Raw genomic sequence first — 12359 nt, forward strand, 5'->3', positions numbered from 1 at the left:
TGCGAGATGGAGCTGAAATTCCTGCTCAGGACACCCGATGGGCTGGAAATGCACCATCAAGCGGTAATTGAGGAGAGTTTGGGACTCCCGGCGAGGGGCGGGAGCTGGGACATGACACCGAACCCCGAGGACAGTCGCTGTGTCCCATGGGATGCGGCACCGCTGCCCTCCTGCCTGGGGAAGCCGCTCCGAAGGAGGCAGAGCGGGGTCACCGGGGTGGGGGGCACATCCTGGGTGCCCCAGGAGCCTGAACCCCTGCCCGGGCTGAGCTCCCCCTTCTCCTCCTTTGGCTCTGGAAGAGCCCAGCCTGCCTCCACCTCCCTCAGAGCAAATGGCCAAGGATGGATGGGCACCAAAGGCCTCCAGTGGCCACCACTTTGGCTTCCAGGGAGCCCAGGAGCCCCGAGCAGGTGAGAAGGGCTCTGGCCTCCTACCTGGGGGGCCTCAGTGGGCGGCAGCGTGGTGGCCGTGGGTGGCAAGGCCGTGCTTTTCTCGGGGAGCTCTGCAGTCCTCGAGGTGCTGGGCTTTGGCAGGGCCCTGGGCCTGGCCGTGCTGGTGGGGACAGCGCGTGACGTGGCCACCTCTGTCGGCGTGCTGGTCTCGGGGACAGGCGTGGTGGGGGTCTCCAGGGTGGTGGGGGTCCGGGTGGTGGCCGCCTTGGTGGCCAAGGGGGGCAGGAACCTCCGGATGGTGGTGGGCTTGGCCGTGGCCACGGTGGTGCTGCTTGTGGTCGTGGTGGCCTCCGTGGTGGTGGTGGTGGTGGTGGTCGTGGTGGCCATGGTGGTCGTGGTGGTGGTGGCCATGGTGGTTGGGGGCTCGCTGGCCGTGGTGCTGGTGGTGGTGGCAGTTGTGGTTTTCCAGCTGGGCACCACCGGTGCTTCTGTGGTCCTGGGGATGGGGAAGGAGCTGGTGGCCCGCCCAGGGGTGGTGTCCTGGGGGGTGGGGGACGGCTCCAGGGGCGTTGCCATGGGCTGGGCAGCGGTGACGGGCAGCACGGCCGCCGTGGTGGGCAGTGTCACCAGCGTGTCCGTGGTCAGGCTCACAGCCGTGTCCAGCCCCGGCTCTGGCTCGAAATCTGAAACGGGGACAAGAGGGAGGAGTGAAGCTGCTGCTGATGCATTTCCATGGCATCATCCCCAAAATCCGAGAGCACGGATGGTTCCAGACTTGGCAGAAACCAAGGGCTGTGCCCATGTGGTGGCCAAAGCCCTCTCTGGGGTCTGTGAGGGGCCAGTCCTGCCCGGTAGGGCCAGAGGGTGAACCGGGACATGGAGCCCAACTTTTGGGACAGTTCCCATTTCTTTTGTCTCAGAGGACAATTCCAGTGCTGGATAAAGGGCAATTCCCTCCCTCACATCCCCTCTCCAGCCTTCCAACCTCACAGTCAGCCAGACACCCTTCTCCAGAGCTTCCCAAAACCATAGCCAGCCAAAGACCTTCCCATGAACTGCCCAACTCCACAGCCAGCCAAGGGCCTTCCCAGGAACTCCTCATTCCCACAGCCAGTTCCTTCCCAGGAACTCCCCAACCATCCAGGGACCAAGCTGGCCAAGAACCCTTCCCAGGAATCCCAGGAACCCCCCAACCATCCAGGGACATTTCCCAGTACTCACACCCCGAGCCAGAACCGGAGTAGATGTCATCCAGCTCATCCTCCCCAAAGGGATCGTCGTCCCCGGAGCCCTCCAGGTCCACGGGCCGCTCGAAGTTCTCATTGCGCCAGCGCTGAGCCTGTGACCAGAGGGACCCGTGAGTGACTCCAGTCCCACCCAGTGACACCCCAGCCACCCCTGGTGGTACAAAGCATGGGGAAAGCCAAGCAAAGGCAGCAGCAGCACAAACAGCTTTCAGCTGAACCACCCAGAATCGCAGCATTTTCCCCCAAACAACTCAGAGTGAGCTCACACCAACTCCAGCATTTCCCATGGACAAAAAAGCCTTTTATGGGGGAAAACCCAGCAATTCCTTTTGGAAGCTGTAAGAAAAATGCTTGGCTTGGTTCTCCATCTGGCTGCTGTTCAGGCTCCATGATTTTCCTGTGAGTCCTGGCTCCGGTGTGACAGCAACACCTCATCAGCTGCCACAGCTTGGGAAGCCTCCAGAGGAAACAACACCAGACTTCAAATATTCCCCTGCCTCCCAGAGCTGCGAAAACACGGGGAGCCCTCGCTAGCAGCACTCTTAAACATCTTGTTTTGCAGATCAAAGTGTCTCCTGTCGGCGTTGCAAGGAAACGCTTTGACACCTCATTACAAGGCAAACAAGGCGGCTTTGATCTGCGAGATCGCATCGGATGTTTCAAGATGTAACGAGCCAGGTTCGAGCTTCAGTTTCAAATCAAGGCCTTGAAGGGTCCCTGTCTCTCCCGGAGCATTTTACCTCCCGAAAACAGCTCCGGGTTTCTTTGTTTTCACTGCAGCTTGGAGCTTGAACAATCAGACAGAGGAATTTGGGACCTGACTCGCATTTTGTCCCCACATCCCTTCTCCCACCAGGAGGGAGAATCCAGCAGCTCGGGAAGGGCAGGGGGAGTTGAGCTTTTCAGTGTCTGAGCTGTGTCTGGCTGGATCTGTTCCAGCTGTCCCCAGCAGCCACTGGATGCATCCTGCCGGTCACCAGCACCCCACGTGCTTCCCAAACCTCTGGGAATATTCAGCCTTTGCCCCCCAGCTGTGCCATCCTGGATTCCAACAGCCCGTCACCAGCAGTTCACTGGAATTTGTGATCCAGCAGAACAAACCCTCAGGGATTTGGTAATTGCACAGCCCAAAAATATGAGACAGGTCACCAGAACTGATGGGAAGGCAAGGAAAAATGCCAAGGATTGAGGTGTGCGGGAAGAAACATTGGGAATCACTCTCATTTGCCTTTTGGTGTTTTTACACCAGAAGTATCAAGGCTGCCCAAGAAATGAGGAGAGCCTGGCGCTCCCCAGCCCATCCCCGTTCCCGAGGGTGGGATTCTCCCTACGTGACCTGCAAAGCCTCTCCCTGATGGGAGCCACATGGCCCCGCTCCCTTTGTTCCTCCTGAAATTGGAACCAGATGAGGCCGTTAAAGACTCCTGGCTCTGGGCTTGGAGCAGGAAATGGGGACGGAAATCCCAGCTTGGCTCAGCAGCTCCCATCTGTCCAACAGCCATCTGTGCATCCATGCATCCACCTATCCTTCCATCCTTCCATCCATCCATCCATCCATCCATCCATCCATCCATCCATCCATCCATCATCCATCCATCCATCCATCCTCCATCCATCATCCATCCATCCATCATCCATCCATCCATCCATCCATCCCCTATCCTTCCATCCATCCATCCATCCATCCATCCATCCATCCATCCATCTATCCATCCATCATCCATCCGTCCATCCATCCATCCATCCATCCATCATCCATCCATCCATCCCCTATCCATCCATCCATCCATCCCCTATCCATCCATCCATCATCCATCCATCCATCCCCTATCCATCCATCCATCCATCCCCTATCCATCCATCCATCCATCCATCCATCCATCCATCCATCCCTCCATCCATCCCCCTTACTCTAAACCTGAAAAAGCCCCATCCAGGACAGCACAAACCCCACAACAGCCCCAGGACCAGACCTGGGTGGACCCCACTTGCAGCACAGCCCCAACCAAGCTCCACAAAGGCCTGAAGACTTGGGAGCAATCTCCAGGTGTTCCTGGTGCCCAGGGACATTTGGGACACTGGGATGTTGTTCCCAAAGAAGCCCCCTCCCCACTCCATTCCCAAGGTGCTGATGTAACCTCCTCCCAGCTGCAGCCCCGACGGCTTGAGGTCAGGCTCATGCCATAAATCTTGGGAGCAGTCGGAGTTTATTTGGATTTAGTGCTGCTGGGATCGTTAATGCTCTGCGTGCCCCGGGCTGTGCCTGGCTCCCCCTCCCCAGGAACGAGGGGCTGCTCCTGGGGCTGCTCCCCCTGGGAATGAGGGCCTGCTCCCCCAGGAACAAGGGGCTGCTTCTGGGGCTTCTCCCCCCGGAATGAGGAGCTGCTCCCCCTGTCTGACCAGGATGGAGTGGAGGGAAGGCAGAGTTTGCCAGCCCAGGAAACCACAAATCACTCAGGACAGCAGCTCCCACCTCCCGACCTGGGGCTGCCTCCCCATCCATCACAGACCCCCCTCCCAATCCACCCCAGCCCCATTCCCAATCCACCCCAGTCCCCATTCCCAGTCCATCAGAGCCCCATTCCCCATCCATCCCAGCCCCCATTCCCAATCCATCACAGCCCCTAAGTCAAGCCTCAGCTGCCTGGTTTTGTCCCAAAAGAGAAACTTCCTCCAGACTTTATCCCAGCCCCAGGGGGCTCCATGGGGTCAGACCACAGCAGGAGGGACCCTTGGATGTGCCAGATCCATCCTGCAGCCCCTGATCCCCTGGGATGGTGGCAGGGAGGGATGGAGCAGCTTCTCCAGAGAGAAAACCTTTCCCAGGGTACGAATCCCATAGGGATGTCACACCAGCCATGCCCCCATCTGGATCAGTCCCCACCGTGGCTGGGACAAGAGGCAGGTTTGCAGCATTCCAGGTGCTCCCAGCAACCCTCTCCAGGTGCTCAATCCAAAGCTGGGTGAGGCAGAGAGTTCCTTGGGGCAGGGAGGAAATCCCAGTGTGCTGCTGGCCCTGCCTCTGTCACCCTGTCACTCCCTGCCCTGGTGGCACCAGGATGCCATTTATTAGCCAGCTCCAGCCGAGGGCCAGCAGCTCCCGTCCCTGCAATCCCAACTGCCCAGCTGCCAGCTCTTGGCAGGGGTTCCTTCCCAAGCTCAGCGCTGCCTCATTAGGGAAATTAAACCCGGGATCACGGCAGAGCTGCTGGAGGCGGCGGGATGAGGCTGCCCTGGGGGGATGCATCACTTCTGGACAAGGAGTGGGAAGGTTTCCGTGTGCCCAGGGAGGAGCTGGCAGTGCCCAGGACTGTCCTGCAGCCAGGGAACTGCTCCTGTCACATCCCTGTGTCCCATGAGCCGTCACTGGGGCCAGGACCCGGCTCTGGCATCGCCCAGACCCCAAACAACGGCCCCGTTCCCACTCCCCCCGGGTCCCCAAAGGTCACAGCTCTGCTGCTATAAAAACAAGCCCTGATGAAGAGCAGACTCCAGGGCAGGGCCAGAAAGTCACATTTCACTGAAAGCTCCCTCATTGTGCTCTGAATGACCCCGAATACGCGCCAGACACAAAGGGCTCGGATCTCAGCACTGTCACGGGCACTACATCGAGCTCGGATAAGAAACACATCCCCAGCCCATCCCAGAGGATCCTTTTCCCCCTGAAAAGGGGGATGGGCAGGTGATGATTCCCACCCAGACACTCCCTGCCCCCTTCCATGCTTGGCTGGGCTGGCAGGGAACGGCAGCCAAGGGACAAGGGACAGGCTCACAGCATTCCCAGCAGCACAAATCCCACCCAGAGCCCCCACAGAGCATTGGAAAGCCAGCGAGGGCTCGGAGCCCTTGGGCTGGCAGCATCTGAGCTGAGTAGGTGGGCAGGGAGGTTTCAGCCCTTCTCCATTGGCTGTGCCACCACCCCACATGGGCAGTGTCACCTCTCCTCTCCTCTCCTCTCCTCTCCTCTCCTCTCCTCTCCTCTCCTCTCCTCTCCTCTCCTCTCCTCTCCTCTCCTCTCCTCTCCTCTCCTCTCCTCTCCTCTCCTCTCCTCTCCTCTCCTCTCCTCTCCTCTCCTCTCCTCTCCTCTCCTCTCGGCAGCCATTGGTGACACCATTTTACAGGTGAGAAATGTAAATCTGGGCTGAAGGGTCTCACTCAGACCCCCAGGAGCAGATTTCCACGGGATTTGGGGGTTTAAAGAATGCAGGGCACAGAAGGGACCCTCCTGTCACCTTAGGGTACCAAGATGGTCCTGGAGGACAGAGAGTACCTGGTTTGGAGTTTCCTAAATTCCCTGTATATCCCTTCTTCCCCAGGCAGGGAGGGTCAGGGAATTTTATTATTTAGGGCATTTTCCACTTTGTGGAAGGGCTTTTGGAGAGACAGAGGATTTGGGGGCTTAAAAGAGGTGGAAACCAAGGCACAGAAGGGACCCTCCGGTCACCTCCATGTGTGGCACAAGGATGTTCTTGCAGACCCCTCTGCATCTCTGAACACATCCCGGGGAGCACCTGCTTTGGAGTTCCTAAATTCCCTGTACATCCCCCCTTCCCCGGGCAGGCTGTTTTATTATTCAGGGCATTTCCACTCCACGGGATTTAAACTCCCCAAATCTGCCCCAGAACAGATCCCAAAGCACGCTGCCGTGGAAAAAGCTCTCAGAGCCGAGCGTTTGGCCTCGGGGGGAGGGAAACCTGGGCAATCAATCCATCTGCAAGCACCGGGAGAGGCCGGGAACCTCCCTGGGATGCTCTCGGGCCCTGCTGCGCCAGTCGCCATCGCCACGGCAACGGTCGCCATGGCAACGCCTCCTCCATGGCGACGCATCCCGCCGGAGCCAGGGGTGGTGTCCTGCATCCCGAACCAGGGATGGAGGCTCCTTCTCGGGGGGATGCAGTGAAATGGGGTCATGGGGTGGGGTAAGGGGGGAGAGGAGGCACCTCCAGCTCCTGGGGGAGCTCTCCCGATCGGGAGAATCCTGATTTAATTCCATGGATTCTGAGGAAGGTGGGAGCAGCACCCCCCGCTCCAGGAGCTCTGGCTGGGAGGGATCTGCTGCAGGTGGGAGGTGACAGGGACACCCCAGCCCGTGGGTGTTCCCAGCCCTCCTGGCTCCAGGCAGAACCTCAGGAGTTCTTTCCCTGAGGGAATCAGAAAGAAAATCAGGATCTGGCTCTGGAATGCCCCTGAGGAGCTGGGAGCCAGGGTCTGGTTGTGCCTGGAGCTCTGGCTGAGGGGACAAGGCCAGGTGGCCAAGTCCTTTCCTGGCCAGATTCCCTGGCAGCATCCACAAGCAGCTCCAGAGAGATAAGTCCCAGGAAAACACAGAATTCCAAGGAGCCCAGTCCAGGTCCAGCCAGGATTCTGAGGAGCCCCCCCATCCCACAGCCCCCAAGACCACGAGTGGTTGGAGATGAGGAAGTTCCTGCTGTGAGAAGACCTGGAAGGGAGAGCTGGGGATGGAGGGGATTTTATTCCATGACAAGAATGCCTGTGTCCATCCAGCAGCCTCTGGAATTTCTGGGATGTGGGTTGGGGCCAAGGCAGGAAAAGGGAAGCAGCAGCAGGGACACGGGGAAGCAGCCAGGTCCACATCCCAAAGGGGAAAGAGGGAAAGGATGGAATCAGGGGGAGAGCACCTGGAAAACGGGACAGGGCTGTGCAGGTGGCACGAGGATCCATGTCCCATCCCACGGATCCCCATCCCTTGGTGCCATGTCCAGGTTCTCATCTCTGCATCCCCTTCCTGCCCATCCCACTTCCAAAATGAACAGCAAAACCAAAACCCCAAAATCTCTACACTTGTTTGGATTCCAGCTCCAGAGAAGCTCTGGGAAGCTCAAACCTGGAGAAACTCTAGGAGTCCCAAATCTGGAGAAGCTCTGGGAAGCCCAAATCCAGGGAAGCCCTGGGAATCCCAAATCCAGAGACAGCTCTGGAAAGCCTAAATCCAGAGAAGTTCTGGGAACCCCAAACCTGGAGAAGCTCTGGGAATCCCAAACCCAGAGGAGCTCTGGGAGCCCAAATCCCATTCCAGCAGCTCTGAGTGCCACGGGGGCACCAGGACAGGACAAGGTGGTTGGAGAATGGCCCAGCCAGGTTGCCAATGGATCAGCAGCACCCCAGGCTGTTCTTCCCAGGGAAATGGCAGACCTGGGCATGTTTGAAAGCTTGGAATGACACAGCCAGGGCAGGAATCCGTCAGGAGCAGGAAGATTCTTTCTCCAGGAAAACACTTCTACACTGAGAATATATCACAGGGGAGATGTTGATTCTTTGAATATTTTCTATGGGATATTTTCAATTAATCACCCCTCAAAAGTCCTTTTCTGGTGTTTTATACTGAAAACCTCAATAACTCATCCCAGCAAGCGATTTAGGGATACTATAAACAGCTGGAATAATATGAGCTCCACAAAAAGCTGGAATGAAAACATCGTTCCTGAAGTTTAAAAAACTCCACGATTCTTTTCCCACTCCAAAACATCACTGAATTTCCACTCCTTGATCCAAGACTGGGAGCTAAAAATAAACCTGTTGGAAAGCTGCTCTGAGCAGGAACCTGGGAAAAGACCACCATGGGATTGGGGACCACCATGGGATTGGGGACCACCACCGGACTGGGGACCACCATGGGACTGGGGACCACCACCGGACTGGGGACCACCAGAGCTGCTCGGGATGGAGATCCCCAAGGCAGAGCCCAGGAGGATAGGCTGGAATTTGGGATGCAGGGAACTGGAAAAGGGGTGTGGATGATCATCCCAGTGGAGATCCACTCCCAAGATGTGACATGAGCTCAGCCAGGACCAGCCCCTTGTTTTGTGTTTCTCCATTGTTGCTCAGATTAATTAAAACCCCAATTAAGAGCTGCCCAAAGCCCAGTGCATTTGGATTTAATTGGCCACTCATTTTCTGCAAGGAAAATAATCATTAATGTTGATGGAGGAGCTGCAATTATGCCGGATTTGTATGGATTCTCCACTGCCAGTGAGAGGAGCCAGGCACATCCCAAAAATGGACATGGATGATCCCGAGTTTCATCATCCCTCAGGGAATACCAGCTCCACACATTCCTGCCTCTTTTCCATCCATTCCTGTCCCATTCCCACCCAATTTCATCCATTCCTGTTCCTGTTCCATCCATTCCTGTTCCTGTTCCATCCATTCCTGCCCTATATTCCTGCCCCTCCTTCAACCCTGCTCCTGTTCCATGCATCCCTCCCCCTGTTCCACCCATTCCTGCTCAGCTCCATCCATTCCATTCCCTCCACCATCCATTCCTGCCCCTTCTCCACCTATTCCTGCCCTCCACCATCCATTCCTGCCCCCCACCATCCATCCCTGCCCCTGTTCCATCCATTCCATTCCGTGTTCCATCCATCCATCCATCCATCCATCCATCCATCCATCCATCCATCCATCCATCCCTGCCCCATTCCTGCCTCTCCTCCATCCATCCCTGACTGTTCCACCGATTCACCCTGTTTCATCCATCCCTGCCCCATTCCTGCCCCATTCCATCCATTCCTGCCCCTGTTCCATTCCATTCCATTCCATTCCATTCCATTCCATTCCATTCCATTCCATTCCATTCCATTCCATTCCATTCCATTCCATTCCCTCCTCCATCCATTCCTGCCTCTTCTCCATCCATCCCTGCCCCTGTTCCACCAATTCCTGCCTGTTTCTTCCATTTCTGCCCCATTCCTACCTCTTCTCCATCCATCCCTGCCCCTGTTCCTTTCCATTCCTGCCCCCGTTCCATTCCATTCCACTCCATTCCATTCCTGCCCCAGCTCCATCCATTCCTTCCTTCCCGGCCCTCCCAGCCTCCATCCCAGCTGGAATTCCCCTCCTCCTCATTAGGGAATTGTTTTAATTTGCTCTGCTCCATAATCCTATTGCAGCTTAACGTGCACAACTGTCCTGGGCTTTTCTCACCTCCACCAAGGCTCATTCCAGAGCTCCCTCAGCTCCCCAGAGAGCTCCAAAATAGGAATTTCTTTACGTCTGTCCATTTATTTCCTTCCTGGAGTGCTTGGCACAGGGATGGGCACTGCCTGTTAAACCCCAGTGCTCCAGGGTGGTTCTGGTTTCATTTGGGGGTTCCCACATTCCCTGTTTGCCTTCCAGATCCTCCAGGAGCTGAGGGAATCCACTCCTCTGCTCCCTACCCAAGGAGAGGGGAGTCTTGCAGGGGTTTGGCCAAGAAAAATGGATTTTGATGGGTTTTTTAATTGAATTTTTTGAAATTCAGATCTCTGAGGGACAGCATGTGCCCAGGGGAAAAGAAATCCCTGCATGCCTCAGTTTACCTGCCTGCAAAAGCTGCAAATAATCCGGGAACAGGGAGTGGTTCCTGTCCCATTCCAGGGGTGCTGGGGACATTTTTTAATAGGGACATCCACGTCCCACCCACATTTCCCTGCTTTCCCTTTCCCCCAGATATTCCTGGGGTTGGATATGCACCTGCTTCCTTTTTTGTGTTTATTTTCTTTACAATTTTCCCTTTATTTTTAATGTTTATTTTTAATTTTCCATCCCAGGAAAATGAAAAATTCTCAATTTTCAGTTCCAGGCTCCTGAACCTCTTGGTTCTTCCTAGCAAAAAGACAGACAAAAAAAGTTCATTCCCAGCTCTCCTGAGGGGGAAGAAAACCCCAGAAATTTGCACCTCAAAACCAGAAATAAAAAAAAAAAAAATTCCAAAGCTTTTCAGCCACACCTGACAAACTCCATGGGAAATTTTGCACACTCAGAAAAATAAAAGAAAAAAAATATTTTCCCATAAAAAGGAACCTAAGGAGGATGAGCTGTGAGGAGGAACTTGCTGGGGAGCAGCCTCCTGTCTCCTAATTAATCCCAAAATCATCCCTGAGAGGATTTTGGTGACCTGAATAAATTATTCCCATTTTCAGGACATTTCCATTCACTGCCCCCCTGCCCATTGCCCAGCACAGGAAGGTGAAAAATCAACATTTGGATATTTTTCTCCATCCCCAGGGCACAGCTGATCCCCTGGGATGGATCCCTGGAATTCCAGGCTCCCCAATGCAGCAGCACCAGCCCTGCTGGGATCCGGGAGGGGTTTGGTGGCAGCTGCAGCTCCGGGGAGCGCCCAAATCTGCCAGCAGATGGTTGGGCTGATTACAGAGCCAGGGTCACTCCGGGGCACCCCGGCGCTTCCGAGGGACAGGAAATATTCCCTCTCCCAGCCTCACATCGGGAAGGAGATTTTTTCCCCCTTTTCCACCATTTTTTGCCCATTTTCAGCCGCTTTTTGTCCATTTTCAGCCACTTTTTGCACTGGCTCCATCATTTTTCCCACCACTTTTTGCCCATTTTCTGTCACTTTTTGCCCATTTTCCACCGTATTTGCCCCTTTCCAACATTTTTTCCCTATTTTCCAACACTTTTTGCCATTTTCCACCTCTTTTTGCCCATTACCACCACTTTTTCACCTTCCCACCATTTCTGCCCCTTTTCCACAATATTTTACTATTTTCCAACACTTTTTGCCCATTTTCCATCACTTTTCCAATTTCCACCATTTTTGCCCCTTTTCTGTCACTTTTTGCCCCTTTCCACCACTTTTTCCATAATTTCCACCATTTTTGTCCCCTTTTCACCATTTTTCCCATTTTCCACCACTTTTTGCCCCCTTTTCACCATTTTTGCCCATTTTCTACTATTTTTCCTGTTTTCCACCACCTTTTGCCCATTTTCCATCACTTTTTGCCCGTTTTCCATCCAGTTTTGCCCCTTTTCCACCACTTTTCCCCTCCTTTCCACCACTTTTTCTCCCTTTTCCTCCATTTTTGCCCTTTTCCACCATTTTTTCCCCCTTTCCACCATTTTTCCCATTTTCCACCACTTTTTGCCAACACAATCCGATTTTTTCCCTCCAACAGCCAAGGAAACACCAACACCCAGGAGTTTCTTGGCAAACTCTTTTCTCCAGGCTCAGTTTTCCCTTCCAATCCCAGCAGCAGGACAAGGGGGAATGAAAACATTGGGAAGGACCTTCTTTTTGCCCATTTCAACCAGTTTCCCTGTTTTTCAACATTTTTCCCTTTTCCCACCACCTTTTGCCCCCTTTCCACCATTTTTTTCCATTTTCCATCACTTTTTGCTGATTTTCTGTCATGTTTTGCCCCTTATTTCCACCACTTTTGCCCCTTATTTCCATCACCATTTTCCTCCTATTTCCACCAATTTTTTCTCCATTTCCCACTACTTTTTGCCCCTTTCCACCATTTTTTCCCATTTTTCCACCATTTTTGCCAACAGAATTCTGGGGTTTTTTTCCCTCCAACAGCCAAGGAAACACCAACACCCAGGAGTTTCTTGGCAAACTCTTTTCTCCAGACTCAGTTTTCCCTTCCAATCCCAGCAGCAGGAAAAGGGGAAGGAAAACACTGGGAAGGAGCTTCTTTTTGCCCATTTCAACCAATTTCCCCATTTTTCAACAATTTTCCCTTTTCCCATCACTTTTTGCCCATCTTCCGCCACTTTTTACCCCTTTTCCACAATTTTTGCTCCTTTCCACCATTCTCCACTTTCCGCCATTTTTGTCCACTTCCATCACTTTTTCTCCATTTTCCACCTCGTGTTGCCCCTTTTCCATCGCCATTTCCCTCCCATTTCCACCATTTTTGCCCATCTTCCACCACTTTTTACCCCTTTTCCACCATTTTTGCTCCTTTCCACCACTCTC

The 12359-nt window shown here is 54.4% G+C and overlaps 1 protein-coding gene across 2 annotated transcripts in view; it reads right to left on the bottom strand.

Moving 5' to 3' along the window:
* SDC3 (syndecan 3) overlaps positions 1-12359 on the bottom strand; it is a 47108-nt gene that overhangs the window by 8834 nt on the left and 25915 nt on the right. For both annotated transcript variants that reach the window (XR_012583344.1, XM_074555719.1), the window contains exons 2-3: positions 1614-1731; positions 435-1075 (exon numbers count right to left, since the gene is read on the bottom strand). Coding sequence is in view for 1 of the 2 variants with exons in the window: in XM_074555719.1 (XP_074411820.1) it covers positions 435-1075; positions 1614-1731 (759 nt within the window). In the remaining variant the exon portion in view is untranslated. The remainder of the gene's footprint in view (positions 1-434; positions 1076-1613; positions 1732-12359) is intronic.

The sequence above is a fragment of the Zonotrichia albicollis genome, chromosome 20 (assembly GCF_047830755.1).
Source record: "Zonotrichia albicollis isolate bZonAlb1 chromosome 20, bZonAlb1.hap1, whole genome shotgun sequence".
NCBI lineage: Eukaryota > Metazoa > Chordata > Aves > Passeriformes > Passerellidae > Zonotrichia > Zonotrichia albicollis.